This window comes from Desmodus rotundus, chromosome 3 (genome assembly GCF_022682495.2).
Source record: "Desmodus rotundus isolate HL8 chromosome 3, HLdesRot8A.1, whole genome shotgun sequence".
Classification (NCBI taxonomy): domain Eukaryota; kingdom Metazoa; phylum Chordata; class Mammalia; order Chiroptera; family Phyllostomidae; genus Desmodus; species Desmodus rotundus.
The window spans coordinates 199,992,071-200,010,497 of NC_071389.1; the positions used below are offsets into that span (position 1 = coordinate 199,992,071).

The window sequence follows — 18,427 nt, forward strand, 5'->3', positions numbered from 1 at the left end:
GAAATCTGAAAAACCAGAGCCCCGGCTGGTGTGGCTCAGTGGATCGAGTGCCAGCCTGTGAACCAAAAAGTTCCCGGTTCTATTCCCGGTCAGAGCACTTGCCTGAGTTGCAGGCCAGGTCCCCAGTAGGGGGTGCAGGATAGGCCACCACCCATTGATGTTTCCCTCTTTCTCCCTCCCTTCCCCTCTCTCTGAAAATAAAATCTTTTAAAAAAAGATTGAAAACAGATGAAGAGAGCCTCGGCGGCTGGAAGGCACTCTCAAAGGTCTGACAATTATGTCAGTGGCCTGCAGGACAGGAAAGAGTGGTGCAGGGGAAAACACACTGGCCAAAAATGTCTCCAATTGGGCGAAAGATATAAATTTAAAGCTCTCAGGAAACCCCCGCGGGAGAATAAAGTTCCGGCCCAGTTCCTGCTCTCCGAGGCTTGCTGTCCGCACCCTGTCCGGGTCCCTTCCACGGCTGCCCTACGAAGAGAGGGGGTGGGGAGACCAGCCCAGCAGAGGCACAAATTCAAAAATCTTAATTTATTGTAGACGTTTTTCTCATGTGTGATGTAACTCCAGTGTTCTGAACATTAATAAATATACATTTGCTTAAAAAAAAAAAAAACTCCAGTGTCTGATCTTAGTCTTAAGTCACAAAAATAGATTTACATTTTTCCTGTCTTCATAAAACTGACAATTTTTTTTTTTTGGTAACAGTTCTAGCAAATTAAAAACTATACCTCAAGAGGCAGAACCCATGAAAATGGAGAGTTCAAAGACTCAAAGATATGAAAACCTGTTTGTACTTAGAACATGTCCCACAGGCGGTGGACACGGAGGCACTGTCATTCCCTAGCTTCGGAAGGCCACGCACCTGCTAAGGCACATTTATAATTCATTCGGGCAGGAGACCCGGGGTCTCGTTTCATCTCTGTACTCTGTGGTCCCCAACCAGTCCCAGGCACCCGTTTCCACTCACACGGTCGGGGACCCTGGTCACATTTTCAATCAGAACAACACGGCGGGGAAATCTCTGCCTTTCACTGGGTTTTCCTCCTAACTTAGGGCGGCTCCTATTTGGAAGCAGCTGTGCTGATCATTTCTTTGGGCACCTGATTCGAATGAACCACAAAGAAAACACTGAAATAAAACGTGTCTGAATAACTCTGGGCCTCGTTCCACAGCCCCTCGGGCCGTGCTGGGCCGACTGCCCACAATGGGACTGTCACAGCTGGTCCTTGGTGTGAGTTTCCAAAAACAGCTCAGTAACCGCTGAAAGGGTGGCGGTGGCTTTGTCCCTTTGCACAGTTGGCCATTTGAAGCAAAATGAAGTAATTGGTCAGGCTGCCTGGAGACCCTTGGAGTCTCAAAGAGCCCGGGAGTTGGCAGGAAGGAATGTGACATCCTGGAAGACCTCATACCTCCTTCTGAATCAGGGATCTGTGTGAATGGTTTAAAATGCCACAGAGACCAGGAGCAGAGGGATAATAGTTCCCCACCTGCAGAATCAGGACCCTGGGAAGGGGGCCAGGGTGGCCCTGCAGGGCCTAGATCTAGCACGGCCGAGCGTGGGGCACAGCCAGGGAAGGAACGGTGTGGCAGTCCCGGCCATGTGGCACCTGCAGTTGACACTGACCTGGGCCCGGAGCGCCCCATCTGGGATCCACAGCAGCAGAGGCAGGTGGGAGCGGAGGCCAACCTCCCAGCCACAGACGTGCAGTGAACTTGGGCTGCGCGGGTGACACCCGAGGCTCCTCGCTCAGTGGGGGAAGCAGCAGAGGGCCCTCTGTCTGCAGCTTCAGTCCAGTTTCTCTCCCAACACCCCCGCCCTGGATTTGCTGGGACACCAAACGCATCAGCGCGCAGCAGGTTCGAGGACAACCGTGCTCTCTTCCCTGCACGGAAAACACGTCAGGACAGACACAGAACCCACACGGGTCTCCGCCTTCCCACAGTCCCCAGACGCACAAAAGCACTGGCGCCTGCTCCACGGGGTGGGGGACGCAGCCTGCTTTAAGGCAAGGTGTGCCTTCCTAACGGGCTGCTCAGTGCAGCCTGCTGGCCGGGGGCCCCGACTGCAGGGAGATGCCCACATGGGCGGCCGGGCTCTGCTCCTCGGTCCGTGCCTGGTGTCCCCAGCCTGGCCTGGCGGTCCCTCGCATGCACGGCCAGCTCGGCCCTGCTGGCTCTGGTGCTGAGCCCTCCCTTGGTGAGGCCAGTGCACGGTTTTGGCTCCATCTGCAGTCTGAGGAAATAGCCGTGCCGGCCCGGGAGTCCACGCCTCCTCGTGCCTGTGGCCTTTGGCACTTGTCACGGGGTTGGATGGCCCCGAGCCCCTGGAGCAGCCCAGGGGTCAGGCCCGGACTGCGGGTCATGCCTGGTATGGGGCTGCCACTGCAGAGACACCCAGGGCCTGCTTCACTGTCGCAGCGGTGGCCCCTCGGGCTCCACGATCGAGGGCACCACGACGCAGCCCAGAAGCCTGGGCGGAGGTGGCGGCTGGTCTCACGGTTTCCTGATGGTTCAAATTGAAGTTTCGTTACTGCCTCTGCGCGTGGGAAGAAGCCAGCAGGCAGGTGGAGGGTCAGCAAGGTGGCCTCTGCCCCCAGGAAGCCCAGGGCTGGGCCAGGTCCCAGGTCATGTAGGGGCAGCACCCCCCCCAGGGGCCAGGGCTCCCCGGGGGCTCCAGGGAGTGCAAGCCCGTGTGTGGAAGCTGCCCGGGAAGGAGGCGGGTAGGGGGCCGGGCCTGCACCCTGACCATCAGGGCCCATTCGAGCGCCCGCAGAGCTAGCCTGGCACCACAGCATGCGTATCAGGGTAGGCCCCAAACTCACGCTTCGCGCCTTAGGATGGCGCCCACTCCGCCCCTCCCTTAGGGTCTGTAGGAGGGAGGGGCTGAGGGGACAGGTCAGCAGGCTGGTCTGCAGCCCATCACCCCCTGAACCTCAGTCCTCTCAACCACAAAATGGGGCAGTAACGCCCCGGGCCGCCCAGGACAGGAAGTCTGCCCACCTCTGGTCAGTTCCTTGGGACCAGTGCTGGAGCCCCTCTCACGGGGGCCCCTCCCACCGAGGTACCCCACCCCACGGTGGCCCCCGGGCCCCCCTGCCTGGGCGCCCTAGGGTCTCAGCCACAGTGCTCAGGCCCCTGACCACTGACCCTGGACGGGGCGCAAAGGGAAGGCCTGCTGGGGGCCGTCCTGCTGCTACTCACTCCGAGTCAGAGCCGCGGGCCTGGGCACTCCCGGCGCGTACGTTCATGGCCACCCCGTTGAGGTGCTCGCGCCCAGGCTCCCGCCGCGGGTTCTTGACGGTGATGGCACCGTCGGGGCTGTGGACCCCATCGCTGGAGCCCAGGGAGGACGAGCGTGAGGACGCGGGGCTCTGCTCACACTCGGCCAGCTTCTCCCGGAGCCGCGACTTCAGGGTCTTCTCCGTCAGCGGCGGAGGGTAGGTGACTCTGTTTTTCAAGATGCCTTGGAGGAGGGGGATTGAGAAGGTGTCGGTCAGGCTGACCCGCTGGCTGCTGCAGACTCGGTGGGGCTGGGGGGCTGGGTATGATTCCTGCGGGTCCTGGAAGCCCTGTGCCCCCACTGGGCCTCCTTCCCTGGGTCTCAGCCCCAGGTGGTGGGGCCAAGCAGCCACTTCTGCCTGCCAGGGCCCCAACCCCAAGCCCAGGACTCGCCTCTGTCCCACCCACCCTACCCCACCCGCCTCCAGCAGGCCCCACCCCATGCAGCAGGCCCTGCCCCACCCAGCAAGGCCTTGCTCCAGTCAGGCTCCACCCACAGGCCCCACCCCATCTGGCAAGACCCACCCCCAACCCTTGGGTCCCGCCTCCATCCCCCTCTCTCAGGACCAGGGGCTTTCAGGACAGTGGGCCCTGGCCACCCAGAGGCACCTTTTCTCTGTTCCGGGGGCTGCATGGGGAGTGTGCCTGCTGGCCTGGGTGGGCCGCTGCTCTCCCCATCAAGGGGGCGCTCGAGGCAGTGGTTGCCCTGCTGGTCCAGATGAAGCTCCACGCTGACCTTGGTCTCCACCTTCAGGGGCGGCTTCTCGCCAAGCTCCTCACTGTCGCTCCCCCCCAGGCTCCCGTCCGGCCAGTCGGGAGGGATGTGGTTGGGTGTGGCGTCCACTGCGGCACAAAGGCCACCGTCAGCAAGGAGGGAGGCCCCACGCTCTGAGAAGTTCCTGATTGTCCCTCACCAGGGAGCCGGGGCTCAGACAGGGAAGGCCTGACAGTGGGGCCCGGCTGCAGTCCCCCACCACGCCCAGCCCCTAGCGCCTCTTCTGGCTACCCCCACCCTGTCCGCTGGGTGGGTCTTGTCAGTGAGAGCCCCCAGAGAGACCCCAAGACTGCCCTGCCTGTACTCGGTGGCTGGGGAGAGGGCCTCCATCCTCTGCTCCGCAACCCGTCCTGGGGGGGGCAGGCCTGGCCTGCTGCGCCTGCTCCCTCACCTTTGGGGGTGCTGTGGGCAGGGCCCCGGGCCGGGTCCCATTTATCCTTGGTCTCCAGCCGGTCATCCTCGCTGTCCGTGGAGTGGGAGGAGGCGTATGAGCTGCTTTGTTCGTCCAGGGACAGCTCACTATCGGAGTCCGAGTCCTGGCCTGCAGGCGGCAGGGGGCGGGGCTCAGGCCGGGGCGGGTGGGTGGCTCCCTACCTGAGGCAGAGTGGGGCCACCTGGGTCCCAGGCATCGGGCGGTGGTCAGGCCCCTTCGGGGCTGCACATGCTCCAGGGGGAGGATGAGAGCCGAGAGGAGCCCTCACCCACGACCCCCGGGAGGCCGTGTGCAGGCCGACAGGGGCCACCCGCGGGGCACACGTACCGTGGGGCTTCTTGGTGCTCCTGGGGAGGAAGGACGAGTCTGGCTCCCCAGGGCCGCCCCTTGCTGGCCCGGAGGACACGCTCAGCTTCTGGCCCACTTCGTCCCTAGGGAGGGCGGGGAGGGTGGGCTCAGCACCCCTGCCCAGGGGGCCGCATGCTGTGGCCCCCCAACAGCACCAAACACCTGCTGAACGTGCCAGAACAGCCACGTGGGCTCTGGAAGGTTCTCTGAGTGCATGGGGAAGCACCCGTGAACTAGAACAGCAGGGCGCAGGCAACAAGAGCTGGGCCACCCCCCACCTGAGGGACAGTGAGGGCAACTGTCGGGCCTGACCTGACGGTGCTGTCCAGTGAGGCGGTGGACTCGCCCAGGGCCGTCCGCAGCAGGTGCGGCTCCTCGCTGTAGGTGGTGTGGCAGTTGAGGGAGCGCTGGGGGAGGGGCATGGTTATCGGTGAGCCGAGACCACCGGGCGGAGGGTGGCCGTCCCCACAGCAAGCCCCAGTCCCAGGAATCTGACAGCGCCCCACCAGGTGCAGGGCGCGGGGGCCTCGCCACGGCGAGGGGGAGCCTCCTGCCCTCAGCCACTGCTTCTGGTCGGGTCCCCGAGACCTGGAAAAGCTAGCTGACCACAACAGACCCTGTCCCGTCGGGCTGGATGCCACGCTCCGGGGACAGCCCAGCCCTTTGTGAGGGGCACAGACGGCACGGAGCCGTGTCCCCCGCTGGGTCCAGACCCCCACACAGACCCCTGGCGAGCAGTGCAGCCCAGCCCCCAGGCCTGCAGGTGGCCCTGGGTGCCCCCTACCGTCAGCAGGGTGGCCCTCGTGGTGGCCGAGTCATCCGGGTGAGGCTTCTTCCCGGAGAGCACCCCCTTCAGGTGCTTGCGGACCTCCCTGTTGAGCACGCAGTGGAACAGGAGGACGAAGAGGCCCTGTGGGGAGCGTGGGCAGGTCAGGAAAGCAGCCAGCGGGGTCTGGCCGGCGGGGGCTGGGACACAGAGCACAGCCCGGCGAGGCCCCGGGGCTCGGCCTCCCGCTGCGGGGGCCCTGCTTCCCCCAGGAGCCTGGCCAGGGTGGTTAGCATCCGGGGACTGGAGGGCCCCATCCCAGGCCGCAGGAGTCCCCCGGAGTCCCCCCCATCACTTCTAACCATCTTCCTGGTGTGAACGGTCGATGGCCAGAGCCCCTCCGGGGGACACACGTGGGATTTACCCGAGGGGAGGGGAGCGGGCCCTGCGCTGGCTGAGCCCCGGCAACAGAAGAGGACCGAGGAAGGGGCCCGGGACGGGCACAACAGGCTGCTTTGGTGGCCGGGCTGCGTGCTGTGGCCTGCACGCGCTGTGGCCGCTCTGGAGCCACAGCCGCGGTGCAGCCCGCTCCTCCCGAGAGCCAGGACGCAGCCTGCACGCCGGGCTGGGATCTCCCTGGGAGCCCTCCCGGCCCCTCGGGGTCCAGGCCTTTCAGAGCGGAAGTAGCACCAGTGACCCAGGACCTCCCTCCCCGGAGCTGGCCCACCCGGACCCCCACCGAGTTGCTCACCTGTAAGCAGCTGAAGATGGCGAAGAGGTAGTGGAAGGTGAGCACGTCGCTGTTCACGGCCAGCAGCCCCAGCAGCCAGGTGGCGCTGACGAGCAGCAGTAGGAGGAAGGAGGTTCTCAGCAGGGAGCTGGGGGCGGGGGCAGGCACGGGCCTGATTCCAGTCCTCCCCCCAGCCATTCACTGGTCCAGCCACTCACTGGTCCAGCCACCCACTTGTCCGTCCACCCATCTGTCCACCCGCCCACCCGCCTGCTGGCCTTCCCTTGCCCGAACCTCCCTTCTCTGAGGACCGGTGCCACTCCTATGTGCCACCCCTTCGCCCACCTCCTGGCTCTGGCACTCAGCCCACTGGAGGCCCACCCCCGTCTCCCCGAGCCTTTCTCTGGTCCAGGACTCCACGCCGAGCTCTCCCGCCACCCTGCCTGGCCCTCCGAGGCTTTTTTTGTGAGTCAGTCCCCTCTCTACCCCCAGAACACCGCAGGTTCCCTAGTGCTGGGCTCCCATTCTGCTGGGAGTGCCCTCCTTCCTCCCTGGGGCTCCAGCATCACCCCGGCTCCTCTGACCAGCTGCCGCCATCATCCCCACCTCTGGCTGCATCTGTTGCTACGGCCGTGCCTTCCCAGGTGAGAAGGACGCGCAGCCCAGGTGTCACCACTGAAGACCTCCTGCCCTCGGCTGTGATCCTCGTCGTACACACCCCTGCATCGAATGTGCCTCTGCCCTGTCCCAGGCTGCTGTCCCCGGCCTGGCCTGGTCCCCGCTGCCCTCAGCCTCCCTGCCTCTCTCCCAGCGCCCGCTCACTGCTTGGACCCAACACCACTCCGCCCTGATGACATCCAGATGCGGCTGCCTCTCCCACTGTGGCCTGTCAGCCCCGCTGTCCGGCTGACCTCGGCCCCCCAGACGGGCTGTGCCAGTGGTCCCTGATGCGGCCACAGCTGGCCTGGGAGCGGCCAGGGGCCCGGCTCGCAGGGTGACAGGCCCTGCCCAGGGGTCTGCACCTCGGCTCCCGCCTGCCCGTCAGCATCAGCACAGACTTACACGACGCCCCTCCTTTCGTAGTAGCGGCGCTTCCCTTGGCAGGAGACTTTTGCCGACAGAACGAACAGGACTGTGTTGACCTGAAAAAACACACAGTCGGGGACCCGCTCATCTATGTTGTCACAAGGGACCTGCAGAGGCAAACACGGCTGAGCGTCTCCGCCCCGTGTCCGACGCCTGCCCCCTGGGGACCCCTGGAGCCGGACACCAGTGTCTCACACAGATGCAGCCCGGAACCGGGGACCTGCGGGTCTATCTGAGGATGAGGCCTCATCAGGGTGACGTCAGCCCTTCCTGCCCTCCGCCCCCCTCCCCCCGCCCCGGCCCCACAGAGGGGCCGGCTCCTCATGTCCTCAGGACCCCACCACTGTACTCACAATTATGACCGTCCCGATGGGCCCGGCAAAGCTCCAGATCAGGGTGTCTCGGAGGGACAGCCAGCAGAAGTCAGGGTTGCCGTAGCCCTGGGGGTCCAGGCCCACCGCGAGTCCTGGCCATAGAGGAGGGGTGAGGGTGTTGGGCAAACACACCCACAAGTGGGCATTCCCTGCCCCTTGCAGGCAGGACCCGAGGCCCCGGTGTTGCCCTCAGAGGAAAGGGCCAGGCACCCACGACAAACAGCTGGGAGTGACAAGGCCCAAGTGCCCTCAGAGCAAAGTCAAATCCAGGCCCACCCTGACTACACGGCCAGGCAGCCACAGGGGGCTCAGCTGGGCCGGGGCTGCCGAGGGAGACAGGACGGGCGAGTGGACCAGGTCCACCAGGAGGCCGGGGTGCCCGTGAGGGACCTCAGTGCAGGCAGGAGCCGAGGGCACCCACACGCCACCCACATCACACACATACCACACAAACACCCCCGCCACACAAATACCACACACACACGCACACACCACACACAGAGCCCCCCATGCCACAGAAATTGCTCATCCCCCACAAGCGCTCAATCAATGCGGAGTTTCCCGTGGTTTCTAAGCTACGGCCAGTTTCTAACAGGCGGGGACAAGCTGCAGGACGACCCTGTCCTGGCAGAGCTGTCACATGAGCCTCAGGGTCCGACACAGGCCTCGCTGAGAGAAGGGGGCAGGTGTGCCCTGTCCGACCCTCAGTGTGACCTCCCTGGCCCTCCCCCACTCCCCTGGATGTCGGGGTCCCCCGGCCAGGCCAGGCACTTCTGCTCTGGTGCCCACAGGCTGGCCGCCACCCCCTGGCGGGGTCTGGGTGGGATCTGATTCTGGCTCCAGGCCGGGAGAGAATGCGCGTCTGGTGTTCTAAGCCCCCAGTTTATGGTCCTCGGTCACGGCAGCCCCAGCAAACTAGCACCGGCACGTGAGCTTCAGAACTGCCTGCCAGCAGGTCCTCCCTGCACTGGGCCCTGGGCTCACCCTGGAGGCCCCGGGGCTGCGGCGGCCAGCCGGCCACAGGGGACAGTGTACACCAGGACCCAGGGCCGAGTTCATTTGGGGCACAAAAGACCATGGAGCGAAACTTCAACGTCCCCTTTGTAAAACCAGCAAACGATTCTGATTTCACTCCTCCACTTCTGTTCGTAGGACTCGATGTGAATAAAATGTGACCTCGCGGTTTCTGAGCTTAACTTAGTCATTAAAAGAAACCCAGGGACAGGTGACCAGGCCCGAGCGCCCAGCGTCACCAGGTCCTTGTGTCCAGGGGGCTCGGCACACGGGGGTCGGGGGTCGGGGGGACCCCCCAGGTCGCGGCCCTGCTCGGCCCTCAGCCTTGTGCCTCCAGGTCTTTGAGACTCGGGGACTGCCGGACTCCGCCACCTGCCTCATGGACCGACGAGGAAGCAGATGGCTTGATATGACATCTGCCATGTCCAGCCCGTGGGCCTGAGAGGAGGGGCTGTGCTGAGGGAGGCCCGCCTGCCCGCCCTGCCCCCGCCTCAGCAGTATGGGGGTGACAACAGTCTCCCAGGGACCCTCGGAGAACAGGGCGAGGAGTCACATCCGAATAGCCGTGCCCAGGCTGCCTGGGTGGGAGCAGAGGCCAAGGAGACCAGTGGGCGAGGCTTCTGAGGAAACCAGGATGGAGGTGACCTGCTGGGCTCTGGCCCCGGGGCTGCGGGCAAAACCTGGGGCGGCCCCCACTCTCCTGCCACTGCCTCGAGCCTCAGACTGTGTGTCAGGGACCCTCGGACCCAGGGCCTGCTCAGGGGCTCGGCTCCTCCAGAAGAAAGTGTGGATTTTTCCCGACAGGAAGCAAACTCCGACCTGCTGGTATTTAGTGAAAGGTGTGCAGAGCGAGAGCTGCTGCTGTGTTCATTCGTTCATTCACTCCCTCCTTCATTCATTCTTCCATCCACCCATCACTCAGCCCGTGATTCATCTACCCACCCACCCACCCACCCACCCATCGATCCATCACTCATCCACCAGCCACCCACTGCTCATCCACCCACCGCTCATCCATCCACGCAGTGGGCAGACGTAAAATCCTTGTCTGTTGGAGCAAGAGATAGGACCCTGATGAGACCCAGATCCAGCTCTCAGGGAGCTCACACTCAACAGAAGACAGGACCCCGCAGTGGGCGCCGGGCGATCACACCCCTGTGAGCAGATGAGTGTGCAGGGCTGGGGCCTCCTCTGTGGGGGAGGGGCTGTTGAGCTGGGGGCAGAGGGGAGGGGAGGCCAGAGAGCTCTCCCACCTGGGCCCAGGGGTGCTGGCTCATCTGACACAGGCTCCTGTGTCAGCGACGTCCCGTGGCCCCCCCAGGTGGTGTGCTCCCGGCCCTGCCCGCCCCCCGGCCACCAGTGGGGCTGCTCCCTGCGTCCTCACCTGTGACAATGGCCGGGATGCCCCAGCCCACGACGTAGTAGAACCGCATGGGCCCGGCGTCGATGTTGCGCACCTCGGTCAGCATGCGGTACACGTGCAGGCTCTCCACGAAGGTCCAGGCGAAGGTGCTCACGTAGACGTAGTGCAGGACGATGGCGATCACCGTGCACAGGAACTGCGGGGACAGGGGCCGCTCAGCGCCGGCCCGGGGCCCCGCCCCTGCACCTCGGGCTGAGGGCCAAGGGGGAGCGGTGGGGGGAGCCACGTGGCCACGTGAGGGTCTGCGGGTCTGAGCAGGGATATCGGGTTAATTGGTTTTTGTGTTAGATTTGCCCAACGGTGGCTGTGTGCCACTGGTCACAGCGTCTCGGCCTCCCCGTGTGGAACAGGGTCCCCTCCGCAACCCAACCGGGGACGAGCAGGAGGCAGAGCCTCTGCGACTTCAGTAGCAGCTGGAAGTCCGTACTTTCCCATCACTGTTCCCATCACGGTTCCCATCCTTTCCCAATATTTGGTGTTGGCATTTAATTTAAAGTTGACTATTGGGAGGTGGTCTGCTCAGACCGAGGGCCCCAGACCACGATCTTGGCCTTGCCCTACCACCCCTGACCCTCGGGCAGGTCTCCGGTCTCTGCTGCTATCCCGTCAGCCCAACCCCCAGGTCTCAGGGTCTGCACCCGGGAGACACTGTGACCCTAACAGACACAGGAAGGTGGGAACAGAGCGAGGGCCACCGTGGCCCACAGTGCAGCCAGGTCAGGGTGCCCCGTGGGGAGCCCCACAGAGCCGTCTCGCTGGGAACACAAGCACCCCTGCTGCCACGCCAACCTTGACGGGCCACGTTCTCTCCAGAAACAAAATCCCAGAGGTGACGTTCACCAAACACAGCCCGGGGCGGGAGGTGAGCAGGAGAGAAGCAGAACGGCAGGTCACTGCCTCAGACGCCGGACACGGTCCGGCCAGCCTGGCCGCGGAGGGTGAGCCCGGGGCGGGCGAACCCCCTGCCAAACGCCCCTGCTCCCCCGTGCGCACGGCGCCCTTGGCTCAGGGAGGGACCCTCGGTCCATGAGGAGGTCGGCGGCTTGTTGCCTTAAGCAATGTGAAAAACAAATCCACAAAACACTTCTCTTTTTAAAAAGAAGTGTTAGAAATACAACGTTTCACAATTCAGCACAGCCGCGCGTGCACAGACTTCGGCACTGCGTGCACCCCCTTTTCCAGAAGCAGAACAAAGACAAAACGCTGGTGTGTGGTAAACCACGTGAGCCTGCCGGTCACCTGGGAGACGAACCATGTTGCCAGAGATGGGAAGGCGAGCACAGAAAACCCGTAAGAACCAGGCGCGCTGCTGAGGCCTCCGTGGGCACGGCCACCTTCTCCATTCTGCGCTCCCCAGTCAGCCCCGGGGTTGTGGGGGGGGGCTCTGCCTTCTGCCCTGCCCCCCACCCCCTCCCCAGTTACAGGGAGTGGCTGGCCCTCCCCGCCCGGCTCTGCAGCCCCTTCCGTGCAGACCACGAAAGGCAGACTGGAAGGGCTTGGGAGTGAGTCACCTAGCTTAGAGCCGCCACCTGCCTGACGCACTAAGGCCCACAGGCAGGTGGAGGTGCCCGACTCCCCTGGCTCGATGCAGAGGAATGGAAGGACCTGTCACCACCCGGCCTAGTGCGTCGTGGCAGAGAAGCCACCGAGGTCACTGGTGTGGCCCTTGGAAGTAGTCCCCCTCCATACCCTGCCTCTCTCTGCCTCCCAGGCGGGACCACCCACCTGCCCTCCTGAGGGGCTCGGCTGTCGCCTGAGGTTTCTGTTTGCAACAAACGAACGAGGAGGGAGAGCCAAGGAGGCAGAGGCCCAGTTCCACCTTTGTCTCGTTCCACTTCCTCCAGGGGCCGGCCGTTCCCACAGACCTCCACCCCGCCCCCATCTACCGTGCTGTGACCCCTGTATTTTTAAAATCCTCGTTATGAAATGGAGAACCAGATGGGGGCGGCCACAGCCACCAACCTCTCTCCTTCCTCCAGCTTTTCTCTTCCCATCTTCTCAGCGGGGCTGCGACCTCCCCTCCAAAGTGGTCCCTGCCCCACTCCCTGGGTCGCTGTGGCCACCAGCTCGTCCTCCCCCTGATCTCTGGAGTCCTACAGAAGCTCCCACAGCCCCAGCTCCCCCTCCGGGACCCAAGCTCCTGTGGCAGGCAGCCTCCCCGCTGCCGCCCTTGCCACCCGCACCTCTGTGCCTTCCGTCCTCAGTGTGCCTGCTGCCTGCGGCCGGGAGCACTAGTGCCGGCCGTGTGCACCCACGTCTCCAACGACAGGCGGCCACCTCGCTAACCCCGCAGCCATTCCTCCCAACGTGCCCGCAGGCCAGTGTGGATGGTTCTCTGAAGTCCATCGGGTTACCTAACGCACAACCTAGTCACCCAAGGATGACCGTTGTGCAGCACCCACGAGCACACGCGACACCCCAAGAGTCTGGCTGACACCCCGTGCACCCACACGACCTGGGGTGGCTGGAGAGAGGCACCGAGTATGTGACCAGGTCGCACAGAAGCTCCCCACCCTCTCCTGACCGCTCGCTCCCTCTGCAGCCTCCCTCCCTGTTCCCCCTCAACCCCATCCAGCAGCAAGACCCACGGCTGGGGGGCGGGGCACACAGGCTTTCACAGGAGGACACGAGGCCGTGACTCGGAGGAAGCGCTAAGTGCAGGGAGTGGGAGACGCTGCTGGATGGGAGGCCCTTGGACAAGGTGACTCATGCGTCTTCGGGCCGCTAAAGCTCAAGTGGCAGCTCACAGGGCTCTGAGCTTTGACGAGTGACTGTACCTTCTGACCACATCACCAGTGTCGAGTCAGGTGACGCAGCCGGAGGCCCCAGAGGGAGCTCCCTCTCGGCACAAAGCCTGCTCGACAGGCCCAGGGCCCCCGACCGACCTCCCAGAGCCGGCCCGCGGCACCCACTGGACGACCCAGCACGGCGCCCGCCCAGCTTCTGCCTCAGAGGACACGTGGGGCCCGGGCAGGTGGACGTGGCGGGTGGGGGTCTCACCGGGTTCCCCGTCTGGGTGACCCCGCTCAGGAAGACCAGCTGCGAGAAGAAGAGCGCCGCGACGAGGTTCCTGTGGCTGCTGTGCAGGTTGGAGTGCAGCGTCCGCACCAGCGCCAGGAGGACGAAGGCCACCAGCAGGGCGGCGAGGGACAGGGACACGGCCGCGTAAGTGACGATCTTCAGGGGCAGGACCTCTCCGTGCTGCAGGCGGGTGGGCAACAGACAGGGGCGTGAGGGCCGTGCTCTGAGGTGGCCTTCCCGCAGCCCAGACTCCTCAGCGCAGGAGCCGCACGGCGGCCACACGGTTCCCAGAGCAGAGACACCGGAACAAAACCAGGTGGGCAGCGCGGCCGATTCCAAAGTCCCGGGGTGGATGGTGGTGACAGCCGCACAGCAATCCTTGAATTGGCTTAGTGCCCCCGACCTGCACACACTAAAATATGGCCGAGATGCTGAATTTTACGTTACCTACATTTTGTCACAATAAAGAAAATAAGAACAGAAAAAGGCTCACCCATCAGCCCTGCCGTCCAGGGGAGGCCGAGCCTGTCCACCCGATCCTCTCGGGCGAGCCCTCCCAAACAGACTCAGAGTTTACCCCAGAGGCAGGTGGACCGCAGCGGCCGGGGGCTGCCACCGTCTCCCCCACTTTGCCAAATGTCGCCCTTGTCCAGGACCTGGCGCCCTGTGGAGTCCTGACATTCGGGAAACAAGAAGCTCCCATTCTCTGGAAACCGCTGGAAAGTGTTCTAAACTCATGGAATTCTGAGCATGGGCTGCTTGAGCGGCGCCAGGGTGGGGGGAGGCAGGACTGCAGCTACCTCGGGCGGGCCCCCGGAGGCCCTGGTCCTGGGGCTCCCCCACAGCTAGGGGGATTCAGAGACCGCTGGCTTTGAGGCCCCGGGATGCTCGGGAGCCTTGTCCGATTCTGCTTTTCTCTCTTCTACCTGGAGTTCAGCTTCCTCAGCCGAGGAGTCCGCTCCTGGCCCTGCCCAGCTCCCTGGCCAGGAGAAAGCCCCCAATCCCACAGGGACTAAGACCACGAATAATTGACCCCCTCCCCCTAATGCCGGGACCTGGTACGGCCGCTCAAATGCACCTCTGCCCAGGGAAGGCCAAGGGCGTGGTCTCTTCCTGTCACCCAGGGGCCCGGTGGCAGCAGCTCACCGCTGCCTCACCTTCCCAAGAATGCAGCGGAAACTGGGGCGGCTGCACACCAGAGAGCCCTGGGGAGGGACGACGGCCTGGCCTCCGGGGACAAAGCCCAAGCCTGAAAAGGAGGCCACGCTGCGGTCACCCGGGCCCCAGCTCTGGCTCCTGGACACCAGTGTCGGGCACCCAGGCGGACGGCACCACCACACCCCGCGGCCCCACCATCGCACTCCCAGGCTCGGAAAGCGCTGGGCTTTCAACACAAGCTGCTGCAGCTGGGCGGCCCCCAACCAGCCTCCATTGCCGTGTGGGGCCTTTGCGGCGCACGGGCGTTGTGCTGAAGGGAGACACTGCACTGTTCTCACCAGCCAGCTCCTTTCTTCCCTAAAACCTGAAGCGGGGCAGACGCAGCGCCACTGGCAGCCGCGGGGACCCTGCTTTGAAGGGAGGCGTGTGTTCCAGGAGGCTCTCTTTTCAGTCCGAGGCTCAGGGCCTGCCATCTCGGACTTTTCATTTACAGCCTGGTCTCTTTGGAAATGCTTTTAGGTGGGTTTTGTTATGGAAATGCTAACAGAGTCCAGCCAAACCACTTGGAAGGAAAGACAGCCCGCTGAGGGGCAGGCTGGGGGGAGACGAAATCCCCTGGACACGCTTGCCAGGCGGGCAGGGCTGCCCGTGGGGCGGGCACCCACCTCGCGCCTGGAGATGTCCATGAGCACCGCGAAGCTGGCGGTGTGGCTGCACTGGCAGGTGACGTGAGTCCGGTTCCTGGACAGCAGCTCGCAGCCCTTGGCCGACCAGCCTCCAGTCCCACCGGGGCTGCAGAGAAAGAGGGGGGACAGTTACCTCCACCGCCGGGGTCTCCAAGGGCCTCCTGTGCCCGCTGGAGCCACATGGGACCCTCACGGCGCCCCCGACCGGCAGCACTGTCACCGGCTATGAGGACCACAGCCACCATGGTCCCTCGGGGCCGTGAACACTCTCCCTGCCCTTTCCTGGCTGGCGAGGAGGGCCCACGTTCCTTTGAGGCATCCATCTTTCGATTGCCTGACGTCGACCACGGCCTGGAAGCAGGGCCGAATCATCCTCCCGTTTCATTGACCGGAAAACCCCGAACGACAGGCCGCTACAGGGTGGCCCCGGCCTCCAGGAGACACAGTCACTTCTCTGATGCTCAGTTTACTCATCTGTAAAATGGGACCTGAGGGTGACCGCATGTCTGCCCAGAATTGAAGATGTGGGATGAGGTCCCCCTGAGGGACAGCCGTGCCTGCCTCGGGCCGGGCAGTGCTGCGCGGGTCCCTGCCGTGACAGCGGGCCCGCACTCGCTCCTTCGGGAGCCGAGTGTCCGGTGCAGTGGGGACACTTCTGCTGGCTCACTTACTAGAATTGCGGAAGCTCAGAAAGGGGGAAGGGTGGGTGTAGGGTTGCTCGGAGCCAAGCCGGGCATCGGCTCACTCACCCCAGTGGAACCACACGTTGGGGGGATGTTTGGGGGCACAGGGCCAAACTCCCGGCTGCACAGAATGCTGTCCTAGCTGCCAGCATGGGGGGCAGGGACCCTGCTGAGGCAGCACGGCCTCCCAGGGGTAAAACCAGTCCCAGAGGCTGTTTCGTTGGTCTCATGGGCGGGCCAGGTGAGGTCACGTCCCCCCCACAGACACAGGGACTGCCCCTCACACATCTGGGATTTCCCTCTGTCAGCAGAGGGCCCCAGCCCAGTCACTGATCGCTGCCTGTGTGTGTGCCTGGAACACGCCCCGGCCTAGTGTGGCAGCAGCCCGGGTGTTTGTCGGCTGCTCTGTCTCGCAAGTCCTGCAGGTGAGTAGCCTGTCTCCGTGTTGGCCTGCGTGTATACACGTGTGTGTGCATACATGCACGTGTGTGCCTGTAAGGGACTCTGACGCCCCAGGATGAGCCTCCAGCCTCATGAGAGGCTGGAAGGGGAGTAGAGTGAGAGAAGACCCCATGAGACACTCGCCCAGTGAGCTGGGGCGCCTGGGACGCACCCCGGCCACAGCAAAGCCCCCCCACGGGAACGCAGTGCTCAGGGGCCCTTACGTGATGGAGTGGTTCCAGAACACGCAGACGGGCTTGGTGCGCTCCTCGGTCTCCAGCAGGGCGAACTGCACCAGGACGGGCCTCTCCAGGGGTCTGGGGAGCGGGGTGCCCTCGCTGTACACCACGGCGCTCACCACCGGCGTGTTGATGACCGGCCGGTGAGGCAGCCTGCGGCGGGGACGAGAGCACAGCAGCTGACGTGCTTAGCAAACCCTGTTTAACGGACACCTGCGTGCGGGAGGGACCGCCCCGCAGGAGGCGAGCCTGGGCTGCGGCCGCATTGGGCTCGGGGCCGGTTTTGTTACTGATGGGGCGCGCGCTCAGGGAGCGGGCTACCTCTGGGTCAAAGGGGGACTTCAGAATTTGAAAACAAAGGGACGTTATGTGCAAGAAAGTGTGGCGGCCCCATTACAAAAACACCAGAAACGCCAGAAAAGACCGCCGTGCCGAGGGACGGAAGCTGGTGGAATAATTACACCCCATAGCAGACTCTCACCCAGTACTAGCCAGGGCGAGTACTCAGACCGGGGGCGCAGCCGGAAAAGGAGGGTGACGCCGAAAAAGTGACGCCCCACATGCGTCCACCCCCGACCACGGCCACAAGCCCCTTCAGGCGGCACCAGTTTTTCCAGCCAGTGCTCACTGAGCAGCCCTCGGTGCCGGGGACACGGGCAGCCTGAAGCAGACGGGGCAGGGGCCAGACCCCCTGAGCAGGAATCACGTGGCGAAGCCAGTGTGTCAATGGCGTCCTTTGAGGGGGCGTTCCTGGCAGAAATACCGGGGACAGTACCCCCTGGCAGGCCCAGGACCTCTGACAGAGAGACCACAGGGCAAGGACGCCCTTATACAGATGTTTGGGCGGCCAAGAGTTTTTTTTAAGCCTCACCCAAGGATGTTTGTTGATTTTTGGAGAGAGGAAGGGGGTGGGGAGAAGCATCGATGTGAGAGAGACACACTGATCGGCTGCCTCCGTACACACCTGGGCCGGGAATTGAACCTGTAACCTTCTGGTGTACGTGACACAGTTCCAACCAACCGAGCCGCCCAGCGAGGGCAGGGAGGTCGAGCGAGATGCTGACGCATGGAGGGTCTCGGCCCCTCCAGACCGGGCCCTGACCGCACTCCCGGCCAGCCTTACCGGAGGCTGCGGCGGTCAGGGTCGTAGCGCTCAGGCAGCAGCTGCCCCAGCGTCCGGTAGATGGCGACCAGGGCGATGGCGAACTGGCCGGGCTCGTCCGGGTGCCTCTTCTGCCTCCTGAACGGGGCCTCCCTCTCGGGACTGGGCCCGGGGCGCGGGGTCTGAGGGGTGGCCTTCCGACCCATGGGCCTCGCTGCGGGGACCTCTGCAACAAGAGTAAGAGCAGGAGGGTGGGGGCTGGATGCCTACGTGACGGGGTCCACGTGGATGTGCCTCATGGACACCGACCGTGCTGAGTGGGACAAGCCGGTCCAGGACTCTCTGATCCTCGCACATGAGGCCCGGGAGAAGAGGCGGAACGGTGGGTGCTGGAGGCCAGGGGGAGGGTTAGTGCCATCTCCCCAGGGGCCAGGTGGCGCCAGACAGTGTCCTGGGCATGGTGGCCTCTCTGGAGCATCTCGAGGCCCCAGAATACACCGTGGAGTGGAGAGCAAGTCTGTCCCGTCCTGGGTCTGCCCCAGCCCTAAATAAATCACTGGGTCTAAAGCTTTAGTTCCCCACAACCTGACAGGCTCAGCGTGTCTCCAGCTGACCAGCAGGCTGGCCAGGGGGTCCAGGAGGCTCCCTGTAGGTGAGGCATCAGGTACCTCACCCCAGCAGAGCAGGCAGCACCCTCTCTGCTGTCGGGGCCATGGGGGGTCAGGGCATGGGTGTGGGCTTGAGGCCCGGGCTGGGCCGAGACTGCCTAGGGGACGATCAGGGCAGAGAAGGGACCTGGGCCGTGTGGGAGGTCAGGGTCTGAGGGCGGAAGTCGCTGGCCTGGCGATGCCCAAGGGGGCAGGTGGAAG

The 18,427-nt window shown here is 64.1% G+C and overlaps 1 protein-coding gene across 2 annotated transcripts in view; it reads right to left on the reverse strand.

Moving 5' to 3' along the window:
- Positions 1 to 513: 513 nt before the first annotated feature.
- Positions 514 to 18,427, reverse strand: part of CELSR1 (cadherin EGF LAG seven-pass G-type receptor 1) — a 105,488-nt gene continuing 87,574 nt past the window's right edge. The window contains exons 21-35 of one of the 2 annotated variants that reach the window (XM_053919744.2): positions 17,580 to 17,784; positions 16,442 to 16,609; positions 15,073 to 15,199; positions 13,229 to 13,429; positions 10,190 to 10,364; positions 7,771 to 7,883; positions 7,394 to 7,473; positions 6,353 to 6,479; positions 5,620 to 5,745; positions 5,148 to 5,242; positions 4,815 to 4,918; positions 4,446 to 4,595; positions 3,889 to 4,122; positions 3,202 to 3,463; positions 514 to 2,503 (exon numbers count right to left, since the gene is read on the reverse strand). In XM_053919744.2, the coding sequence (XP_053775719.1) occupies positions 2,494 to 2,503; positions 3,202 to 3,463; positions 3,889 to 4,122; positions 4,446 to 4,595; positions 4,815 to 4,918; positions 5,148 to 5,242; positions 5,620 to 5,745; positions 6,353 to 6,479; positions 7,394 to 7,473; positions 7,771 to 7,883; positions 10,190 to 10,364; positions 13,229 to 13,429; positions 15,073 to 15,199; positions 16,442 to 16,609; positions 17,580 to 17,784 (2,177 nt within the window). In that variant the 3' untranslated portion in view covers positions 514 to 2,493. Of the gene's footprint in view, positions 2,537 to 3,201; positions 3,464 to 3,888; positions 4,123 to 4,445; positions 4,596 to 4,814; positions 4,919 to 5,147; positions 5,243 to 5,619; positions 5,746 to 6,352; positions 6,480 to 7,393; positions 7,474 to 7,770; positions 7,884 to 10,189; positions 10,365 to 13,228; positions 13,430 to 15,072; positions 15,200 to 16,441; positions 16,610 to 17,579; positions 17,785 to 18,427 lie in introns of both variants that reach the window. The other variant, XM_053919743.2, reaches the window with a different exon arrangement.